Consider the following 24,088-nt stretch of genomic DNA (forward strand, 5'->3'; position numbering starts at 1 on the left):
AAAATTATTTACGAACTATCTCAACATACATTCCTGCACAAAAATCAATAATTCTTTATAAAAAAATCACACCACCAATATGAAACGTTAGTTTTGAATCCGAAAAAAACTATTACCAGACTAACATATAGTTACTATATTTGATATATATTCAGTATATAAACCAACTCTATTTAACTAAATTAAAATATTCCTTGGTAAATGTAAATGATGATGAATAGCAATATATGAAATATTTGTTACATTGTTACTGCTAGTAAAGTGTATGTATATCTACTAACCTACAAATAAATGTGCTTTTATATAGAACTAAAAGTCTTTTATGTATGAAACTGAAAAAGATTTTGCGTATGTCGTGATGATTGATAAATAGAATTGATTCTTGTTCAGTTAGCAGTTACGATATTTCAAAGGCATTGGGGAAACGTGTTCAATGCATGCTCTTATTGTGACATGATAATCTATCTCATTAAATAAATGATAACATCGAACCACTCTCCATTGCTGTCCATTTTCACACTAAAAAAAGAAACGCTTATTGATAGGCAATTTTTCAATGGTTACAGGCCAATATAGTTGTTACAAAGTGCAAAAATCTGACATCGTGGTGCTTAGTGCTGGATATTTTGAGTATTGGGTAATAATTAACATAGCCATGTACAATACCTCACTCCAAGGCCAAATTTTCCATCGCAGATTGTTTCCTAAAGATAAAAAATAATCTCAATTCACGATTGTTAAGTAATATCGATCGATAAGAGTAGAGTGAGCAAATACTGAATTTCAGTTGAATAATGCATTTGTGGAAAAAGTTTCCTCTTACCATACGGAGACGTTTCCGGATTGGCTGGTGTAAGAATTCGTATGTTGCCCGGATTGGAAACATCAGGTCCTAAAATTTAATAAAATTTCTTATCTATAGGATAAATAAAAAATTAAATGACTCTAACGTCTTCACAAACCTTGTTGTACTTGATTATCTACAAAGAAGACAATAAACAATCAGATTTAACAAAATATTGTACATGCAAAGAATGTGCAGGCTACATGAAAAGGGAGTGCAAAAAACGTGACTTCAAATCTACCTGTCGTGCTTGTATCACGTGAGCTTTCCGAGGTGGTAGATGTTGAAATCTTTTCACTTGTACTTTTAGATGGAGTCATGACTTGGCTACTTTCTGATGGTACTGTAGTTTCTGTTTTTATTACGACATTAGATCCATCTAAAAAGACAAGAAAATAATGAACAACTCGTTTATTATTTTTAGTTATCTTTATATGACGTAATGTACTCACTGCCATCACAAAATCCACAAGATTTTGGACAATTTATGCTCATAAAATCTCTAGAATATTCACAATATCCATCATATTTTGCAAACGTTGCGCATTTTGTTCTTTTATCATAGCAATCTGAAATAAGTAATACAAAGAAAGGTTTTTAATTATTTCTACTGTTCAGATGTAGTGTAACTTGTCAAAAAGCCATTAATCGTTTAACTATTGATGTGAATGTAAGACTTTGTCGTAAAATGTTGAAAGAGAACATTGCCTGAGAAAAAGATTTTTTAAATACCTTTTTGATTTATCTTTGGCCCTAGAGAGCTCTTTGTGACAAGTTTTGTTATGGCTTCTGTTGTACTGATCTTCGTACTCATTGATGACGTCACAGTGATATTGCTCTTTGACGTTGTTGGAGCTGTGTTTAGCAACTTGGTTGTCTCCGGAGGTAACTTTGTTCCTTCAGAGCTCTCTACAGTTGTTGTATCGGGTGAAAAATCTACACCCGTAGGTCCAGCAATAAAGTCTTCAGAAAGACATATCACTTTTAATAGAATTATGAATGATGAGAATTTGAAATATAAAGACACGCTAAATTACCACATAGTCCACATGTTTTACGGCAACCAGAATCCGATAGTAAAGAAAACAATCTACAATAATCCATCTTCTTGAATTCACTACAATCACTCCTTAAATCTTCGCAATCTATAGTGATGACAATTATTAATTATTGATGTGATGACAAGAGAAGATTTATAAAATCTGAGGTGATTTGAAACGTGATATTCAATTCAACACTTCAACAGAACTTCAAAATCATTTTAAAAGATAAAAAGACGCAGTAACATCTAATTCTAAGAGAGAGTCTACCTGATAGTACTTTTACTGTGAAAATTTCCGTTGATTTTTTTAGGTAGGTAAAAAGTCACCAGGAAGAACAACGGTGAAAAAATTCTCTAATTTTGTCATTTGAATCATATTATGGAGACAAATTATAATAAAAAAAATTATTAGAATCATACTTAGTCTTTGGCTAAGCTCCTACCTGATGAAATACCTGTTTGGGTCGAAAATACCGTTGATTTTCCACCTAGGTGACGAAACAGAAAAAATAATGAATTTTCATAAAGAAAAGGCATAAACTATGAATTCAGTGAAACAAGAAGATTTTCTAATTTTGCTATTGAAATTCGTATTGTTATTGAAATAAGTAGATTACTTAATTGTGAAAGTGGCTGTTGGTGTAGAAGGAACCGTTGATTTTTTAGCTAGGTGATTGAACAGAAAAAGTAAAAAATTGAAATAAAGGAAAGGCATAACTTATATGTGTTGTAAACTAAGAAGATTCTCTAATTTTGCTATTAAAGTTATTTTATAGATCAATTAGATTAGAAGGAACCGTTGATTTTTCACCTGGATGATGAAACAGAGAAGGCAAAAAACAATCATTAGTATGACTGTAAAAGAACAAACGACAGTCACTGATTTTCTAATTAAACTTATTTCATAGATGAATTAGAAAATGTATGAAATATGAAATTGATGAATTGAAAATGTATTAAATATATTGGTGACTTTTGCATGGTATATTACGTACTAGTGATAGTGGCTGTTGATGTAGAAGGAACCGTTGATTTTTTGGCTAGGTGATTAAATAGAAAAAAAATTAATTAGAATTTACAATGAAAGAAAGACATAACTTGTGAATGCAACGAAGCAAAAAGATTTTCTGATTTTGCTATTAAAGTTATTTTATAGATGAATTAGAAATTCAAAATGTATAAAAATATGTTGGTGACTTCTGCATGGTAGATTACATACTTGTGACAGTGGATTTTTGTGTAGAAGGAACCGTTGATTTTTCACCTAAATGATGAAACAGGAAAGGCAAAAAACAATCATAAGTGTGACTGTAAAAGAACAAATTACAATTTAAACATAACTATATTTCATTTACCAGGAAGGACACAGAAACCACAGGTCTTTTCACAAGCTAATTTCGAATATTGTTTATTTATCTCACAGAATGATTGAGCGTATGCTGAACATTGTGGATCTATATCACGACAATCTAAAAGAGCAGTAATTTTCAAATTATCAAAAAACGCTATTTTGATATTTCAAAATTTTGTATCGAGTTAAAACGTTGCATAAATGATGTTAGAATAACGTATACAAGTGCATGAATTGTTTGCAGTTTGTTCAATTGAAAAGTTTGTATTTTATCAAGTGGCTTAAATATTTATCTTTCTGTTTCAATAATTTGGAGCAATTTTTTGTAGCTTTGAGCGATTTCAGTTTTTAAGATTACCTGAACGAATTGTAGGGTCAAATTTCTTTGTCATTCTGTCAACTTCATTGGCTTTTGATGATTCTGTTGTAGATAGTTCTGATGATAATTCTGTTGTAGATGTCACAAATACATCATTAGAAAAAGTAAAATTCCATAAAAATTTGCTGTATGATTATTTAACATTAATCATGTCAGAAGAAATTTATTTTAACATCATTTTCACGACAAAAAATCTGTTAGTATATACATATAATTTCAGCATTTCCGTCAGTACATGTTATTTTGATATAACTAAATTATATTGTCTAAGCAATTGTATGATACAAAATAAATTGTCAAAGAATTTGCTAACTGTCCATAGATGATAACGAGAAAACAGACTAAGGCACAGTAAAAAAGTACCAAATATCTTTTTTGTTAATTTTTCATTTAAGGTAAATGGTAAACGTAAGCATTTGCTCCAAATTTTGTGAATTTCATTAATTCGGACTTTAGAGCTTACCTGAATTGACAGCTAGATTTCCTTTCTTTGTAGTCTTTGGTTCCGGTGTTGAAGGTTCTGGTGTTGATGGTTCTGGTGTTGATGGTTCTGGTGTTGAAGGTTTTGGTGTTGATGGTTCTGGTGTTGATGGTTCTGGTGTTGAAGGTTCTGGTGTTGATCGTTCTGGTGTTGAAAGCAATTTGTAAGCGATTTTTTTTCGTATTTCCTGTAAGTCTTAGTCATGTATTTTCTAAAAACGTTTACAACTTGAGTAAATATATTTACAGTGTTTCGAGGTGCAGTAACGTACTTCATAAATCTATTCAAATAGTGCAGTTACGTAAAATTAATCCTAACTTTTACAAAAAACAACTTTTAGTTTATGCAAACCGAAAAAACAAGGTCTCCACGAGATTAATTTTTCTGTCAGCAAAAATCACCATTAGTGCAAATTCCACATGTTTTCTTGCAAACCTTAGCTGTGAATTGAGATATTTCTTCACAATATCCCAATATCTTCAAAAATTTAAAATCTGTGTGCATATCCTTACAGTTTTTAAGACGTTCATTTATCCAATTACTTAACTTTATAAAGTTCGACTAAAGTCTATAAATAGTGCAAGTTATTATTTAATGATAGTTGCTTAGGATTTTGTTTACCTTCTGTAGAGAAAGACTCTGTGGGCTTTTCTGTCGTCTTTTCTACTTCTATCAAAGCACAAAGCTATTAAAATGGATTTCATTGAACGAGAAACAATGTTAAAAGAAAAACAATAGAATTACTTTCTTCAGCAGGTAAACAGAATTTGCAAGTCTTTCGGCACGCAAATTCGGTGAACTCGAAGTTTTCTTTGCAAAACGTATCCAAGTTTGAAGAAGCCACGTAGACTGGACAGGAAGGGTCTAAATCTGTACAAGCTGGGAAATAAAAAGTTTAACCGTTGATACAGATGAGACATCACGCATTTGTCGTGACAGATAAGATGATTATTACATACGGTCTCCTTCTGCTGGAATCAAAGTATTCTCAGGACCAGATAATACATCAGAAGGCTCTTCAGCTGACTTAACATTACTTTTTGTTCTTTCTGTGGCAATAGAAAGTCCTGCTTTGGAAGTTGTATGCACAGTAGACTTGTCATCTGTAAAATTAAAGTTATTACAAAGGTTACCAGAGCAACATTCGAAACGACAGTCACTTGTGATAGTGGCTGTTGATGTAGAAGGAACCGTTGATTTTTTGGCTAGGTGATTAAATAGGAAAAAATTTAATTAGAATTTATAATGAAAGAAAGACATAACTTGTGAATGCAACGAAGCAAAAAGATTTTCTGATTTTGCTATTAAAGTTTGTTTTATAGATGAATTAGAAATTCAAAATGTATAAAAATATTTTGGTGACTTCTGCATGGTAGATTACATACTTGTGACAGTGGATTTTTGTGTAGAAGGAACCGTTGACTTTTCACCTAAATGATGAAACAGGAAAGGCAAAAAACAATCATAAGTATGAACGTAAAAGAACAAATTACAATTTAAACATAACTATATTTCATTTACCAGGAAGGACACAGAAACCACAGGTCTTTTCACAAGCTAATTTCGAATATTGTTTATTTATCTCACAGAATGATTGAGCGTATGCTGAACATTGTGGATCTATATCACGACAATCTAAAAGAGCAGTAATTTTCAAATGAAAAACGCTATTTTGATATTTCAAAATTTTGTATCGAGTTAAAACGTTGCATAAATGATGTTAGAATAACGTGTACAAGTGCATGAATTGTTTGCTGTTTGTTTTGTTTAAAAGTTTTTATTTTATCAAGTGGCATAAATATTTATCCTTCTGTTTTTATATTTTGGGGAAATTTTTATATTTTGAGCGATTTCAGTTTTTAAGATTACCTGAACGAATTGTAGGGTCAAATTTCTTTGTCATTCTGTCAAGTTCATTGGCTTTTGATGATTCTGTTGTAGATGTCACAAATACATCATTAGAAAAAGTAAAATTCCATAAAAATTTGCTGTATGATTATTTAACATAAATCATGTCAGAAGAAATTTATTTTAACATCATTTTCACGACAAAAAATCTGTTAGTATATACATATAATTTCAGCATTTCCGTCAGTACATGTTATTTTGATATAACTAAATTATATTGTCTAAGCAATTGTATGATACAAAATAAATTGTCAAAGAATTTGCTTACTGTCCATAGATGATAACGAGAAAACAGACTAAGGCACAGTAAAAAAGCGTGTGCATATCCTCACAGTTTTTAAGACGTTCATTTATCCAATTACTTAACTTTATAAAGTTCGTCTTTATAGTGCAAGTTATTTAATGATAGTTGCTTAAGATTTTGTTTACCTTCTGTAGATAAAGACTCTGTGGGCTTTTCTGTCGTCTTTTCTACTTCTATCAAAGCACAAAGCTATTAAAATGGATTTCATTGAACGAGCAACAATGTTAAAAGAAAAACAATAGAATTACTTTCTTCAGCAGGTAAACAGAATTTGCAAGTCTTTCGGCAAGCAAATTTGGTGAACTCGAAGTTGTCTTTGCAAAACATATCCAAGTTAGAAGAAGCCACGTAGACTGGACAGGAACGGTCTAAATCTGTACAAGCTAAGAAATAAAAAGTTTAACCGTTTATACAGATGAGACATGACGCATTTGTCGTGACAGATAAGATGATTATTACATACGGTCTCCTTCTGCTGAATTCAAAGTATTCTCAGGACCAGATAATACATCAGAAGGCTCTTCAGCTGACTTAACGTTACTTTTTGTTGTTTCTGTGGCAATAGAAAGTCCTGCTTTGGAAGTTGTATGCACAGTAGCCTTGTCATCCGTAAAGTTAAAGTTATTACAGAGGTCACCAGAGCAACATTCGAAACGACAGTCACTAAAATCAGGATCTGCACAGGATTCTCTTTGTTCACAAGATCTTTGTGATGCACATTCGCGTTTGATGACTGTTAAATTTTTTGTTCGTGAAAACGCCTGTATGACAATACACTTGTCAAAATGATCTTCTAATGAACAATGTTCAATCTGAAGATTGTTTTCAGAAGAGCAACCTCCAGTCTCTTCTGAGCAGAGATAGCATTTTGTCGAAATTTCTAAAAGAACACATTTTCATACAAAAGTGCGGATACAAAAATATATAAATAGAGTACTCGCATTAGCAAGCAACCACTGAGTAATTTATGTTCAAAGGGTGAAATGGGCTGAGTTTTTCTGTTTGTTTTAAAAAGAAATGGATAAAAAGTCATGAAAAATAAAGTCCAATATTTTCAAGTAGACCGAAAAATTCGTGAAGGGAATGGAATGAAAACAATTTCATGAAAACCTTCTCGAATTTTCATTAGAAAACTTTAACATCGTAAATGAACGTCAATTCAATGCGGGTACAGAACTTTATAAACGAATTAAATTAAGATAATTATGATACCTTCTTGGTACGTTTATATAATATTTATTCACGTTAGGTATACTTATAAGCTATAAGAAATGCATGACTAATCAAGATCAAATAAAATACCGTCATATGCGCTTATTTCTCACATTCTTCTATATCATAGTAATCATGCATACTTTTTTATTGGGAATAGGATTACTCTTGTAATACAATAAGTTATACATTGACTATTCCACTATGTACAATTATACTGAAAAGAGTTACTTAACTTTATTGGTATGCAAACCACAAACATCCATTTTACTGTTTGTTGTGCTTTTTAGGTTTCTTAACCCAAGAAATAACAAGAAGTAATTATTGGATTATTTTAGGAAGAATTTGAATATCTACCCAAAACTACTTAAAAAACTGATTATGAAGTTAGAAATGAAGAAAGTTGTTTGTTCTTTAATTTCAAAACCCTTGTGCAAAATAGTAAACGTAATGAAAAGAAAAACATCACTCAGGTTTAGCTGAAAGAATGGCTAAAATTAGCCAAATGCATAAACAACTTTAAACGATTGAAAGGTTTTATAAAAAGGTCGAAAATGTTAGTGAGCATAGAATTTAAGACGGCATTTTGTGGATTGCGTCTAGTTGTTTTTCATTAGAGATAATCCATGCAAATTTTGTACCAACAACGGAACATCAAAGTAGGTCAAGGCTTGTCAACACAAATAATAAATTTCCGATTTGAAGAGCTACAAACATGCAAGATGCAAGTGAAATAGTCAATTTTTAGCGTTTATTTCAGGATAAAAATCAGTTATACGATAGAATTATCAAAGATTGGACGTTATCTTGGAAAACTGTATCCACAAATACATAAACCCAGAGTAATATGAGTTGAATTATGAAGAATTTCTAAACTTTTTCATTCATTAAAATTATGAATCGCAGGAAATGAAAAAATCTTGCACATCACAATTTAAGCTTTGGATTGACGACTTTACGATATTTTTCGACAAAATAAATTTCATAGATATTGTTGGTAAAGACCAACATGCAAAAGACCAATGAATACATAAAACAAAGAAAAACTTAGAGTTTTGTATGTGAATCTTACAATATTAACGGAATAGTTGGTAATCAATGAAACATTTCAGAAATAAGGCTGTATAGTCTATTTTGGGCTGAAAATATATTTTTGATTTCGAATAAATAACATTATGACGCAGTGACATAAACACGACAAAGCAGAAATATTTTAATTCATTATTATAAACATTGACTCGATGAACTTACCTTTATTGTTTAATGGAGCACCTTCCAAATCATAAAGAAATTGACTTATGATAAAGAAAAATATCAAGAAGATTGACATCTTTAAAATAGCTATTCTACACGCAAAAGACGCTATAATACGACGCTCTTGATCACCTTAAGGAATTTGCCCACCTAGTTGAGCGAGGCTCCCAAGCATATCCCAATGAAAATAAAGAATATTTGTCTTTTTAATTTTTACATATACTAACAAAAAGCTCAAGTACAAGCAATAATTTACTATAAACAATTCTTACAATTGTGAAAGTAAAATGTTTAAGTATTTATGCAAAGCAGCGGGAAGCGTGAGAATAAAGATAATGCTAAGTGTTTCTCTATACAAATATCCTTCACCTATGGTATGCTTGATTGTCGAAATGAAGTTGTTAGAAAAATTTTTCCAGTACACGTAAAAATCCAAGACAACAGCCATCGCCTGTTTCACTTCTCCCTGTGAGAAATCTCTGACAATTCAGCGACTTCTGTTTAAAGCAACTAACTCATGGGTTTTTTATATAAAAATTTTAAAGTTCGAAGTAAAGATCGTAACAAAACCGATCCAGCATTATCACATCAACACAAGGTCAAAAGCGTAAATTCGTGACATAGTTGTTATATGCTCTTACCACAAAGTGCAGTCTCTATCATGAATTTTTATTCTGGAACAATATGATCTATAATTTTCACTAAATGCTTTGTGCTTGTTAATCTTCGCAGACTAATGTATTGTATTAAACGTGTATTATGTCGAAATTCACCATTGAAGTAGGTTCCGAATAAACTACCATGATATCCAATTGGATATCAAAATAAAATTATTGTAATGGAGTGATTTTGACGCACATTGATAAGGATGCTTTTCTAAAACCATACGAACAGGAGCATTTAAAGGATACAGTGAAACCGCCAAGCAGAGCAAATTTCAAACATTTTCAATAGTATTTTCTCGAATGCCAAAGTAAATAGTTCGTGACATGGAATGCGTTCATGGTATTTAAAGAGAATGTACACAGTGGTTTATAAAGCTAATCAGTCACGTATCTTTAATTGTGTTTGATGAATGTGTGTAGGTGTTAATATGAAACAACTTACTGCTGCGAATTCAATAGACATTCTCGAGAATTAATACTAAAATTAGCTTTAAATAAGAAATAAATCAGGCAATATAATTTTATCAATAAGATTGTTTCAGCTGTGTTTCATAATATTATATGAATAAAAGATTGTATCTGCACACAAGAAATTGGAAAATCAATGCATTAAATAGTCTGTATAAGCAGCGACAGTTGTTGACATAATGATTTCCATGTTTTCTTGTAAAACCTTTGATTAGTGGCAAATTTATCGACAAATGACTTTGAAACAATTGATGAATTTTACTATTCTACACCCCGATCTTTTAGGACATCATCTTTGTGTTTTTGTCCTCAGATGTCCCCTATACACCATCATCATCAAGCTCATCCAGACTGTCCTCACTCTTTGTCAGTCCTCCTCCTTGGTGTTCGGCCAACGCTTGTTTTGCCAGGTAGGCCTCTCGTTTGATGAGTATGTCTAAATCTTTAGGAATATCAGGAACGAGAAGATCAATCATCGCGGATACAAAGAAGACAAAATGCTATAAAAGAAATATAGCAAGAGTAAAATAAAATTTACGTTAAAATATGACTTTGTACTGACGTGCATATTATTGATAGTTTAATTACCTCAAATATTATAACAAAACCTAGCTTGAGAGCAAGTAAATGCCAGTAAAAACCTGTATGGGAGCCATTATTATCGCGGAATTGTAAATATCTAGATTTTAAAAGAAAAACAACGTAGAAAACAATGTATACAGCTAGATAAGCATACGAGGATACAACTAGGATATGTAACTACCTGCAAGGCTCTTTCGTGGTATTAGCTGGTGCCCAAGCTAGAGAATAGTTTGTGTATCCTTCTAAAGAGCCATCTGGTGAGACCGAGTAACGGTACAAGAGCTTGGGTAAGAATGATGACGTAAACGCGATGAGAAATGCCTGAGATCAGGTGTAATTGAAAATTATTAAAAAATTTTAGAACTTGATAAATCAGAAATATTTGCTACGTTTAAACTGATCATGGCATACAATGCAAAGCAAAAAGTCGTCTATAATATCCATGAACATGAATGAAACAACAATTAGTACCATTTAAAAATCATAAATATACACGTTATCGTTGAGAAAATAGGAATGAAAAACTTACGTTGCTAATTACAGCAATCTTAGCGACTGCATCAAGAATATTAAACCAAATACCAATATCCTGAGCACGATCAGCTATTGGACGACGCACTTCGCATACAAACTTATCAGAGTCGATACGGATTTCAAAAATGTTATTGGCAAGCGCGAAGAATGGGGCGAGAGGAAAAGCAGCAACAAAAATTGTAATGAAACCAAACTGAAGAACTTAAAATGAAAAGAAGATTAAGTTATTTACAATTAAGATAAAAGGGAATTTCAAAAGAATGTCGTAGAGTGATGATTTTTATAAACCATTACATAAAACACAAAATCTTACCCATTTCAAGATATTCACCAAATAGTCCTTCATTTGGAATAAGTTCATAATCTTGTTCCCATCGAGTTTTTACTTCATCTCCCTTCTTACCCCTCTTCTTCCTCGCTATCCATTGTTTTACCACACTACAAAATTGACATTAAACACGATCAATTGAGAAGATCTTGCTGGGAGTTGTGGATAAAACGTTTATATTTACATAATTACAGTGTTTACAATAATGTACTTATGGTGTCATAAAGGATAAAGAGGATACTCATAGTACATTATTATTATCATAAATAATGTACTTACGGTATCATGAAGGAAAAAGAAGATACTCATAGTACATTATTATCATCATAAACAATGTACTTACGGTATCATGAAGGATAAAGAGGATACTCATAGTACATTATAATCATCATAAATAATGTACTTACGGTATCATGACTTCTTGTATATTGTTGATCAACTGTTTTCCAATCATTATAATGACCAACTGTTGGGCCAGTTCCATCAGACAGCCACCAGGAGCACACTAAACAAAACACATTAACAAAAGCAGTTTTTTCTCGCATGTTTCATTTAAACAAACTAATTGCATCATTTTACTTCTTCTTGACGTAAACCCATCAATCTGTTGTAGTTCCCAGGATAACCAATCATCCTGAAATAAAGACAAACATGCTGAAAAATTAGTTATAGATCTACAAATAATTCTCATCGCGAATGATTCTAATCTCACATACTTTCCCTTGAAGAACGCGATATAGAAGATCGAAGAGTAGAAGTTGACAAATTGGAAACAAAAAACTTTGAACGTCAGACTATCTTCATATTCAGTTTGTGTCCGATGCATTTCTGTAAAGATGTAAACCACCTCAATATAATAATGAAAAAAAGAAACAAAGAACACAAAATTTTACACACCCCAATGATTTAAAGCCTGAGCAACTTTTTCATAAACCTAAAATGATATGAAAAACATTTATCAAAGATAGCATGCAACTCATAAGGATAGAAGAAAATGTATGTCCTTACCCTACTTAAAATCATGATAGTCATTAAATTTACAATTGCTCCTGTCATGTTTGCAATCTGTTGCGCTTTTGCTTTTGTTGATGAATTTTTAGCCAGCGGTCTGTACACCAACAGTTTATATACAATTACACCGACCATAAAGACTAAAACTAAGGAAACCATAGTAAGTATAACAGCAATGCCAGAGAAAACACGATTTGATCGTCTCTCTTCAGGAAAATGAGGTTCCATGATTCCTGTAACTGGATTTCTCGCAACCGTGGGAGCTAAAGCTGCAAATGTTGGACGAGGCCGCTCCTAGGCGAATATAGAAGAGAACATGAAACATGGGATATTATGATTAAGACCATAATGACGTTGAACAAGACTTACAGCAGCCTCTTCATATTCCAAGACGTCCCAATGATAAGCTAACGTTATTTCTTTTCTTTTCCAAAACTCGAGGAAGAAAACAGCTGTTTAAAAATAATAATGAATTGGTACAATGTAATTTTCAATGACAATTTAGACATTCATGATTTCTATCATGCAAAACGCCTCACCAATACTTGAAAATAAATATTTACCCCAAAACGAAACAAAGACAGCATAAAATACAGTGGCAGCGTTATCGAACAGATAGGCGATCTACAATATATAGGCAGAAACTTCTTAGTGAAAAAATTCATATAAAATTTCAATTGTGGAATACATTTACCTTTCCCGTACCACAGCTCATCTTAAGATCCCAATATCTACAACCTAAATCCTCATCACACAATGGACACATTTTAAAAGTCCATGGAGGATATTCGCACACTTCCAAGCTATAAAACAAAAAATTTCACAAAGAAATTTAAAATCTAATAAATTAGCCCCTGAACATGTAATATAAACGGCCAGAGATGTCGACTCAAGATAATCTTCGAAAACAATTAATTATGAGACTTACGCAGGTCTGTTATCCGGACCGTGAATGGTTATCACTCCATAAAGAAAAACAAGTGTTCCAATAAACGATGGAGCTAACAGCCATGCCGTATATTGTCCTTTAAAACAGTAACCAACAAAATAAATGTTAAAGTTAAATTAACGAGAAGAAATATTAAGAGTTTTACCAAGCCATGCGAAGTATATTCCAATCTTTTCGCCAAAATATTCCCTGAAAAAAATGAGAAGTCAGTTTCATATGACATTTTATGTTTCAATGATATATTTACAATGTTTACCTAATGTGATCTAGAGGTTGATATTTCACCCATTTTCCCCATCTTGCCCAATATTCTTTTAAAACCTAATAAAATATTCATTTTGTGAATAGGAGAAATCATTTTAAATGTTTATGCATTCAAAGCAAAGGTGTGCAGGAAGAACAACAAGCAAACCTGTCTTTGATTAAGATTAATTTCCTCAGGACTGTCAGGTCCTTCCTTATATTCGCGTGGTAACTCGTAGGGGCCCTTGTCAAAAATTTTCAATCATAAATATTGTCTGATGATGTCTTGAGAATAAAGACGTCATACTTTTCAATAAATACAATTCTTTATAACTTTGTATTGGATGGTTTAATATTTATTATTAGAATTCTCTTCACGTCTGGTATTTCTTGGTCAATAATAAAGTAAATTCCCATTCTTAAACTTACCACATGAAGAGGATAGGAGGCAACAAAAACTTTCTCTTCAACTAATCTTTCAATACCTGTGAAAGAGGACACGTCGGTGGCATTATGCGAACTCGATTGTGGAGCACACACAACCAAACATGGCACAGTCAAATTACCTATCTCTCCCCTTTGTTTTTTGCCATAAGGAGCAGTCTCCAAAATTTCATATGCCTAAAGTTAAACAGAATTTTTTACTTCCAACCACGCTCATGCCATCATACATAGTGAAATAAATGATAATTATTGATAATAATAATTAAATATAATGATAATTAAATACAAACAAATAGTTACATTAGCAGTTAAATGGAAATTGCAATACGTTTAACTTACAATTCGGCTCCTTTCCGTATCTTTGAAATATGTATCACGATTTTCATTTCCCAAGAATCTGGAGTGGTAAAACTATAGTTAAGGACACAGCATTCTTATGGACATATGGAGAACGTCAAAATACTCACTTGTCTAATTTAGACGCCTGGAACTCAGCAGTAAAGTAGTCAGGAGGTTGATTAGGTACGTCATCTTTAAATATGTTTGGTAAACGGAACTTCGTAAGCATTCGATCACTCCAATTTATCTTTTTTGAACCTCGAATCTTTAGTAAGAAAGAAGTAATTTAAAGAAGATGGACTAAAAAGAGGAAAATTTTTGAGCATTGGCATAAAACTTGTTTAAGTCTGTAAAGAAAATCAAAATTTTAAAAATTGCCACCAACCTTAAGAGGAGCTCGAAAGCTTAGTTCCTCGGCGTAAAAGAGTAAAACTTCCCAAGGAACATGAAGTTTAACGAAATGAACTTTGCTCTTTCGATCTTGTGTTATATCCTTAAATGTATAAAAAAAAACAGTAGAGGATTAGGAGCAAGTAAACAGACGTTATAGTTTATCATTGTTTCTATACTTCTTCGAATTCCAGTTGAGATTTCGCTAGATTTTCTAGGAATGTTCTTCTAAACTCAGCGTGACGCGGTGGAAGTGCTTTTTCTTCTTCAACATAGACAAGAACGAAGTCTAAAACATTCACAACAAAAAGACTTAGCTTTTGAAAAGATAAAATCTCGGCAGATGTTGAAATATCTTAAAAACTTCATACATTTCTTTAAAAGTTATCAAATTTTCTATGACTCACCAATTCTACGTTTGCCATCCTTAAAGAAACACCCTCTTTCACCAATTAGATCATCTTCATCAACATCCTAACAATTGTAAATCCTTATTAGGAATTCTTAGGAAACCTTATAGGTAAAAAAATAATAATGCCTGGTTGTCAAGTCTGAGTGCTGTACAGTTCCATGATTTTAATACATCATATTTTACTGAATTTCATTCCTCATGCAAAAGAAATACTGTTTAACAACCTTATAGTAGCTATAGTTATGATCATCGAAAGTGTTGTATTTAGGAATCAATTCCTGAAAATACAATATTATTATCAATTAGAAGGCCACCACTGGATAAAGCGATATTTTCTCTTCGTTACAGATGTCAGCCACTGTTACAGCAAACAAAATTCAATGAAGAAAAACCACATACATTAAAACATCCATACAATATCGACGACATAAAGACAATGGAACGTATTTTATATAACGTTTTAAGAGAAACTAATTGAAATAAAAATTTTAAGCAAAAATATAGTGTTTATCTTTAGGATGATACAAAGCCAAAGTGATATTTTACCTTTCTGGATTTAAGGTCAAAGAAAAATTTCATTTTACCAAAAATTGTTTTACAGAATTTCAACAATCAAACGTAGATTTTTGTGTCAGTGTTCTTTCACATCTTCGTATTTTGAACGAATGTTATTAGAACATATAAAGGAAAGCTTAGCAACAAAAATATCACGCTGTTATCTTTATGAATTTATCGATAATTACTAAAAATGCACAATTACTGCAGGTAGCAACACGAAGTTAAGTATTGCAAATAATTTCAAAATTATTGAAATTGGAGAAACGGGAAGAAAGTTTACATTTTCAAACATGGTGTTCAAAATTTGTCCATCTTGACAACTATGATATAGATATATATATTATATTATACATTAATGTTCATCCAAGAGTAGTTCCCAGGGCTCCACTAGTTATATAGAGAAAGACGATTTGCAAATGTCATGCGTAAAAGCGACAGCTGCCCAGCTGTGTTTATATCAAACTTTTACACGTATATTTTCAAAATATTAAACGTCTTTAACTACTAAATACCCCAAAACAATTTACAAGTAGTTTAAGTCATCATCATGAATGTTCGTGTTGACAAAATGAAAAAGCAATAAGAGATATGTGGTTATCTCATCAGAATTGTATTATGAGTCGCTTGCTATACCTTCACTATTATCTATCACCTTCAATTGCATTTGGTCGACAAACAAGTATCATCTCAAGTATGTCAGATTTGGAAGAGATAGTTTCTTCTACTTCCGAATATATCTTAATCCATTGTTCGTTGACTTATGAAGCCATAAAACCAACATCATCGACATTATTCAAGTTGTATATATATATTACAATATATCAGCAGTTATATGACGTCTATTTTACTCGCAGTTATTTATTATTAATTTGTTAAATAATATTATACCTCTGAACTACCACTTGCATAATCAAAACTACTTGACAAGTTATGTCCATTGATCAACCTTCGTCTAGAATTACCACTAGATTTTTCTGTCAAGCGATAAGTCATACTTGATACATTGACAAAGTACGTACTCTGTCTTAAAGATTGCTTGACTGCTTATGAAACGTAATGCGAAGGCAATTAGCAAATCTAAATATTGTCCACAAGAGCAGTCAAGCCTGAAGCCTGTTGTTTTCATTTTGCAAGCTAGACGTAAAGTAGTTAATCCATTCTTATTTTGAATACAAAAGGAACATCCTCCAACCTAAAGGTTATCTGTTATCAATGCATTTAATTTCAGTTAACAAATATATTTGAGCCATCTTTCTTTCTTTCATTAAAGTCCCTAAATCTTATTTTCAGAACAGTCTAAATTTTTACAGAACTGAGGAGCTGTGTGTAAGCTTTTTAGTTATATACATCAGCTTCTATCGATAGCTAAAATGTCACGTTTTCTAAAGATCGAAAAGTTATTTCACATTTGTTTGAAAAGATATTTACTGAAGTGTACGATAGCCTACTGTAATTCTGCTAATTCAGTTCATCAGCCAATATATACACACACTTCTTGAAAACTGACATTTCATTATATCGCAACATGCTGCCTTGTAGAAGCTTTATGTTTGTAAGCGCAACGTGGTTTTGTGGCTTGAAAAATCATTGAATGCACTTAGAATTTGATCTCGATGAAAAGATTTCATAAAACTTAACAAATATATGAGTTATACTTCTTTTACAGGTAATAAATCTCTACTTCCTATAAATTAGGTGCTTGTAAAAGAACGAATAAGCAAAACTTCGCAATCAAACTCTGAAATAAAATCTTCATTAATAATACAGCTAGAGATATAACATTCATAAAAGACCACGGACGAATTGCATCTCAAATATATGCACAAATTTGATTTAGTGTGAAGATTTTGATTAATCCATGATTATTCCACAGAACAAAAAATTATTTTGGACTATTTTAAGACTTGCAGCAAAGGAAGATAGCGGAAACAGTGTTAAGGAACACATGACATTTTGTTGCTGAATTGATACTACATGTAGACAAATCCATCTTAAATAATAAATACTGAAGATGACAAACACCTTAAAAACGTTAGGAAGACGAGAGCAGCTACAACAAACATAAATAGCTACATAAGTCACAGCACAGTGCATACAATACCAAACTATCACTATTTCGTCTTCTTAAAGGCACTTTCGAAACCCTTTCCATTCCTTTCAGAGAAATATCAAAATTTATCGTCGTTTCTCTTGGCTAATTTTACTCGATGCTACAATAATATCATGGACCACATCTCTGGGCCATTTCATTGCACCACGGTAAGACAAAAATAGTCAAAAACATCAAATGAAATCAGACAAAATCCGCTTGATTCCAAAGATATTGCGAATCAGTTTTGACGTTGATAAATATATTCAAAAACTTTGTCAGAGTAAAGCATGTATGTATAAATTAAACTTGGGACATTGCTTTCATAAACCAATCAAAACACAAGCTTTATAAGGCAGATGTTTTTACGCTAAACTGAGTGAATACAAATACTTTGGAAGAAAAACATTAGCAGTACTTTTTTTGCAACTGAACAATAAACAGTAGCTATAAACGAGAACTTCTTCTACAGAATTTCAGAGATTTGAAAAAACGCTGTGAAAGTTTCTATCGTTCGTTTGAAAACTTTTATCTAATACAAAATTAATGACGAATATGAAAAGCCACTCAATTCGCGGTTGTTACAAAAGCATCAATACACGTGAGATACAATTCATGTTTTGTTGTTGTATCTTCCTGTCACGTACATGTTAACATGTACAGCAGACGTTTCACATGACGTTTTGAACACAACAAAAAACATTACCCTAAGACGCTAAACTTTATCTAAGTATGCAAGCATACTACATGAAGTAGACACTCAAGGGTGCAAAGTTTTATCTTAGGATACATAGTATTACCTTGGGATACAAGGCATTAACCAATGATATAGAGCTTTACCGTAGGATAGAAAGTATTACCTTAGGATGTATTACCTTAGGATACAAAGCATAATGCAAGGATACAAAACTTTACTCTATTACAATAAACACAACTGCACAAACCTCTTTATTTTTGAGAGACGAGTTATAGTATTTTTCCGCTTCTTTTTCGACAAGAAGTGATATCCTTCCCTGAGATTTCTGAACAAGTAAAGCAGCCTTCTCTTGAGGTACATCGCGAACATCTTCACCATTGATCTAAAAATAAAAGACTTTTTCAACAGTACTATTACTAATTTACTCTATCAACTAAGTATATTCCATTGTACCTGTCGATCTCTTATAATACACATGTATTACCTTGAGTATCCTATCCCCACGTTTCAATCTCTTATCACGGTCAGCTACCCCACCAGGACGTATAGACGTAACGAATATCCCAGGATTTCCCGCGAGGTAAGGAGCATCACTTCCCCCACGAACATTAAAACCAAGACCTTCAGTTCCTTTATTGAGTTCAATTAGAAGAACAGGACCACGATTTACGTCAACACTTCCTTCTTCGTTTTCTTTCTATTGAATCAAAATCAACTTTTATTCAAAGTTATCATTGACATTGAAAACATGAGTCGGTGGGAATGAGATCAAATCAAATCAACTTTATTTCATCAGGGCTACATCAAGAGATCCACGAAAGATCCTCAAGTCTCTAGAAGCTTGGAAATGCTTTGTTCGAAATGATAATCGATGAAGTGATGAAGACATGATCCAAGTGATATTTTCAAAAGTTTTCTACTATCTACCTCTACATTACGAAAATCTTTTCATCATTTAAACGAAAGTAGAAACATACAATCATATTCTTTAATGCATCTTTCAATAACTTAATGCGAACATTTTTCTTGGATTCGTTGATGAGATCAAGTAGTGCTTGTCTGGGTACTCGACGCACATCAATACCGTTAATCTAAATGAGAAATGAAAGATCATATGAAAATTGCGAATGAAAAACGTTTTAAACACTTCAACCGATACTGTCCACGAAGGCCTCAAACTTTCTTCACTCAGCTTACTTCAAGTATTTTATCACCAGGATGCATTTGACCATTTCTAGCCGCGACACCATTTTGCCTTACTGACGTAACAAAAATTCCCGGATCATAACTGAGATGTGGATGGTCCACACCACCACGAATGTTGAAACCAAGACCAGAAGCAGAGTCTGAAAGAACCAGTGATAAAGAGATTGAACTACTGGAAATCAGTAACATGTCTTGGCAATCAATACCTGAAGGATTTTTTGGTAACGTTATTTCAATGATTTTCTCGCTCATATCTTTGGGTTTCATTCGAATCTAACGAATATTTTTTCACATTAAGCAAAGGAAGTTCGCGATAAATGGTTCAAAATCTTTCAAACCTCAATTGCATTTTTTTCAATTTTTAATCTAACTTTATTGACGGAATTTTTCACTAAATCCACAGCAGTCTGAAAATTGACAAATCTGCAATCCCTGTCATTGATCTAAATTTACATAGAAAATATATTAAAAACATCATCTGACAATATAGACTGCGACTGGCATAGCGTTCGTAAAATCAAAACTTGCTGCAATATATGCAGGGCACCTTAAGACAGGGCTCTTGCAGGTACCTCCCTCCTGGAAATGAGTTTCGTAGCTGAATGGATTACTCTACTTAAATATGTTCATTTTCAACAATGCCCATTATACTTCAGAGAATAAAAAACACGATAATCAATTCCTGTTGAAATGCATCTTTGCCACTTTTCGTTAGAAATATTTTGATTTCTTTTCATATGTGATAGATTTACCTCAAGAATTCGATCTCCAGGTGAAAGTGTTCCATCTCTAGCAGCTGCTCCTTTTGGACGAATCTTTGTAATGAATATTCCAGTGTCTTCTCTAATGACAGGTTGATCCAGACCTCCTTTGATGTTGAAACCATAATTTTCTAAATAGAAAACAGAAATGATATTTACCTCACATGTGGACGTTACGGTTTCATTGACTTCATAATAAAGGCTATCTCAATACATAAAAGTTTTTATTGCAATCTATTTCACAATAGCAATTACAGTAAACCAAACTGAACATTTATTAATTCAAGTTAAAATTAATTATGGCATTGACGTCATCAACCGACATTTTCTATATATACTTTTTCTTCAATGTTTCATATTATTTGATATTGTCCTCACCTTCTGGGTTGGATTTAAAAAGCTCCACCACCTTTGTCAGTCCACTTCCAACGGGTTTAGCTTTGTTGGCTTTCACATAAATCTGCGAATCATCGGAAAGTTCTTCGCTCTGCAAACACAAGAGAAAGTTAAGTATTTTTTCCACCCTTGAAAGGCAAGACCGTGTGACAAATATTAGTGAAGCCATGAATAAACGAAAAGTCTGAACTTTTGCAAAGACTGAACATTTGTTAATGTTTTTAAGTCCTAGATGACTTCAAAAAATTATAACAACACTAAACTCATTTAACGAAGAACTCTCTACATTGTAGATTGGACACACCAGTAACGTAGCCTGCCCTAAAGCCCAGTCCCCTTTGCTCCCCAGTCCTTATATCTGTGTAAATATGTGGAGATGACACGCGGAAATATACTAGCTTACCCCAAGTCACCTAAGTCCTAACTTAAAAGTCAAAACAGAGTAGCCAACAATTCATTATTTTCGCGACAGTATCGTTGACATAACAAGTTATACGCATCAAAGTGCACGAGAACAAAATTTATAAGTACAGCACGGTAACTAACATGTGTGCATCATAAGAGATTATAATGGTAAAAATAGCGACTGCAATTCTTGTCTCAATACGATAATAACGTTAGAGTAAACTTTCTAATAAATCAAATTCACATTCACTGGTGGACATTCAACGACTTTCAGTCGTGTGCCCAGTTTTTTCATGAAGTCAACACATATAGAAGGCATGTATGTATAAGGACGTCATTCAAGGCATATTATTGTGGCAGTTCATACGTGTAGGCGAAACATCTATTTGTTTATTCATTGTGAATACTATGGATTGTAATAGATTGTTGTAAATACGAATGAGCTTAAAGTATGGCTCACTTCTCCGCACTAAACTAAGGCAAATCTTTTGTTATGTTACGCTTTATAAAACACTAATTAATTGGAACAAAACTTGGTAAACTGTGTATACGCTGATTAATGATTTTGAATCGTTTATAAAATGTATTTCAAGACAAATTACATGATGGAAATCATTAAAACATTGATAACAATATTGGCCTTTATGTTTAACTGACAACACAGATGAAGATACGTGATTCATGAATGTGAATTGCAAATATTTTATCAAAATTTGTAAGTTGGCAAAGATTGTTAAAACGGAATAACAAACCGTAAAAATTGTATTCTTCTTTACAACGCTAGTTCATAAATATATGTGGTAGCGATGACAATATTTTAAACACCAGAGACGAAGAAAAACAGTGAAAATAATTTGTTCAATAGATGCTTATATATACTTAGATGTACTTATATTAACTGAACTAATACGTTATAACACTTAACCACATACCGAAACGTAGGACATTTTAACACAGTCACACTGACTTGTTCTTTCTTATAAAGAGGAATTACGCAATTCTTTCATTCGTTTTACCAAACAAGCATACACGAGTCGAAAAATGGAACGGTTACCCTGAAACGCCACCATATCGGTAATGGATTTGTATGATTTTACCGTTGAAATGCCATCAGGTCGTTGAAATTACTCGTCATTCATGCAACATCGGTCAAGAATATTTACACACTGTTTGGTCAAGCATCATTAGTCACTTTTGTTATATAAAATGCATACAAAATATAGCAAGTAACCGTAGAATGTTCTTACTATTAACGAAGTAGCAATGAAGATGATATATTCAGACATCCAATGACTTATACGATCAACTATCAAGCTCTTTGAAAGCCTAACTAATAATATGGTTGATTTGAATCTATGATCCAAATAACAGCGTTTCAATGTTATAAGAAATTATTAAGGACTAGCAACCGGTAGGAATTTTTATTTCAGTCTTCATACCTAACTTTAACTAATGAAAAAATTTTTTTCAAAAAGTTGGCAGTTTTTACCAAAAGAAAAGAAGTGCTTTATTTTTTTTTCTCTTTTTTTCTTTAATTTTTTTTGCTAACAGAAGGAACGATAGCATTATTTGTGAAGTATTTTGCTATATATATATTAATATCAAAATACATCTGAGTTAGTTTTGCTTTTAGCTGACATAAATATAACGTATATTTCTGCTATGAAACAAAAAATTCTTCTACAAACACGAAGACAAATCAAATGTTGTCTTTGTACGTCTCAATCTCAGTCCGATTAAGTTTTTGACGCTTGAAGTTATTGTGGAGTACAACATAGTAGGATGGTTTAAAGAAAATTATTAGGTAGGTAATGTCATATGAAATACAGAAATCAATCTGTATTTCATATGACATTATTGAAAAAATGTTTTTGCTTACTCACTTTATAACGAGGCTCAAATTTTCTAGTGGACGTTTGTTGGCTATAATATTCATCAAGAAACTCTATGATCTCATCGTAATTTTCTCGAAGATTTTTTTCACCCATTTTTTCTTTCTTTCCAAACATTTGTCTTTAAGGTACTGACGAAAAAAAAATTGAAATGATGGATGTATGGGTCAGACAGCATCTATCTATAAAATTAAGATTGATAACTAGATCAAAATAAAATGAAGTACAATACACAATAACAATTATAAATCAAAATGCGAAAATAACCATATTATGTAGATCCCTACTGTGAATAACATTCTAAAAATTTATGTACGTGACTGATCATTAACGACTGCCAACAACATCCAAATATTTTCTTTGACACAAAAATCAACCAGTACAAGAAGTTCGTTAAAAAATGCAACATTTCCATGTTAGCAGTAAACAAAAATATGTGCTTTTTAAGTCAACTGAACTGTAGAAAGAGCTTCAATACCTGATTAGCAATGTGCGCTTCTATCGTCTTCAGAATTTCTTTAATTCTATCATGTCATTATTTGTGTAAGTGAACGAACACTCTTGATTTCTAACAATAAATGTAGAACCACAGACAGAACTAGACAGGAAAAAAGAGCATTTGAACACTGGAAAACAATTTCTGTTTAAGATCAGTTCGATGAACGACGTGCGTTTATCTGATGAAAGAATTGTTAAGGTTATTGAAAATTAAGTCCAACGACTGCAGTTTATCAATTTAATTGGATTCTCTGTGTATTTAAGGGTACTTTTCGTACACACACTCCCACTCGCACATCAAAAACATAAAATACACAAATAAGAATTTTGAGTATGATTATTATACTCGACTCGTGCATGCGTGAAATAATTCATTTGTCAGGTAAGAATTGTGTAAACATGACAAATTAAACCTTTCTGCCAATGGTGAAAATTCAACATTTGCA

General features: G+C 32.2%; 2 protein-coding genes across 7 annotated transcripts; both read right to left on the minus strand.

The window, feature by feature from the left end:
- Positions 1–78: 78 nt before the first annotated feature.
- On the minus strand, positions 79–9,313 carry LOC124443775 (flocculation protein FLO11-like). Of its 4 annotated transcripts, none has more exons than XM_046994293.1 (24): positions 8,773–9,313; positions 6,773–7,189; positions 6,558–6,692; positions 6,435–6,482; positions 5,967–6,029; positions 5,619–5,732; positions 5,483–5,527; positions 5,057–5,200; positions 4,842–4,976; positions 4,719–4,766; positions 4,080–4,211; positions 3,596–3,685; positions 3,242–3,355; positions 3,106–3,150; positions 2,882–2,926; positions 2,330–2,374; positions 1,882–1,989; positions 1,577–1,807; positions 1,297–1,413; positions 1,086–1,223; positions 963–980; positions 824–892; positions 667–704; positions 79–519 (listed from the first exon to the last, which is right to left on the minus strand). In XM_046994293.1, the coding sequence occupies exons 1-24, from the start codon at positions 8,849–8,851 to the stop codon at positions 391–393; spliced, it is 2,547 nt and encodes an 848-aa protein (XP_046850249.1). In that variant the 5' UTR covers positions 8,852–9,313; the 3' UTR covers positions 79–390. The 4 variants fall into 4 exon arrangements, with proteins under 4 accessions (XP_046850249.1, XP_046850248.1, XP_046850247.1 ...); XM_046994292.1 differs by having other exon boundaries at positions 1,086–1,196; positions 4,080–4,241; positions 8,773–9,312; XM_046994291.1 differs by having other exon boundaries at positions 4,080–4,241; positions 8,773–9,312.
- Positions 9,314–9,806: 493 nt separating this feature from the next.
- LOC124443574 (anoctamin-7-like) lies at positions 9,807–23,916 on the minus strand. 3 transcript variants are annotated; one of them, XM_046994041.1, is made up of 34 exons: positions 23,623–23,916; positions 23,136–23,275; positions 20,830–20,938; positions 20,443–20,582; positions 20,029–20,133; positions 19,897–19,963; positions 19,682–19,830; positions 19,462–19,575; positions 18,969–19,181; positions 18,732–18,866; positions 15,136–15,202; positions 14,908–15,017; positions 14,724–14,831; positions 14,467–14,603; positions 14,339–14,396; positions 14,122–14,176; positions 13,985–14,040; positions 13,725–13,799; positions 13,569–13,633; positions 13,458–13,501; positions 13,292–13,388; positions 13,058–13,166; positions 12,927–12,987; positions 12,733–12,815; positions 12,361–12,657; positions 12,250–12,286; positions 12,069–12,180; positions 11,932–11,986; positions 11,760–11,857; positions 11,338–11,462; positions 11,020–11,225; positions 10,672–10,811; positions 10,497–10,587; positions 9,807–10,408 (listed from the first exon to the last, which is right to left on the minus strand). In XM_046994041.1, exons 2-34 carry the CDS (start codon positions 23,259–23,261, stop codon positions 10,229–10,231), a joined length of 3,624 nt encoding a protein of 1,207 aa, XP_046849997.1. In that variant the 5' UTR covers positions 23,262–23,275; positions 23,623–23,916; the 3' UTR covers positions 9,807–10,228. The 3 variants fall into 3 exon arrangements, with proteins under 3 accessions (XP_046849997.1, XP_046849996.1, XP_046849998.1); XM_046994040.1 differs by having other exon boundaries at positions 23,136–23,326; XM_046994042.1 differs by lacking the exons at positions 23,136–23,275; positions 23,623–23,916 and adding an exon at positions 22,185–22,413.
- Between the last annotated feature and the right edge of the window lie 172 nt (positions 23,917–24,088).

The sequence above is a fragment of the Xenia sp. Carnegie-2017 genome, unplaced genomic scaffold (assembly GCF_021976095.1).
Source record: "Xenia sp. Carnegie-2017 unplaced genomic scaffold, XeniaSp_v1 HiC_scaffold_21, whole genome shotgun sequence".
Taxonomy (NCBI): Eukaryota; Metazoa; Cnidaria; class Anthozoa; order Malacalcyonacea; family Xeniidae; genus Xenia; species Xenia sp. Carnegie-2017.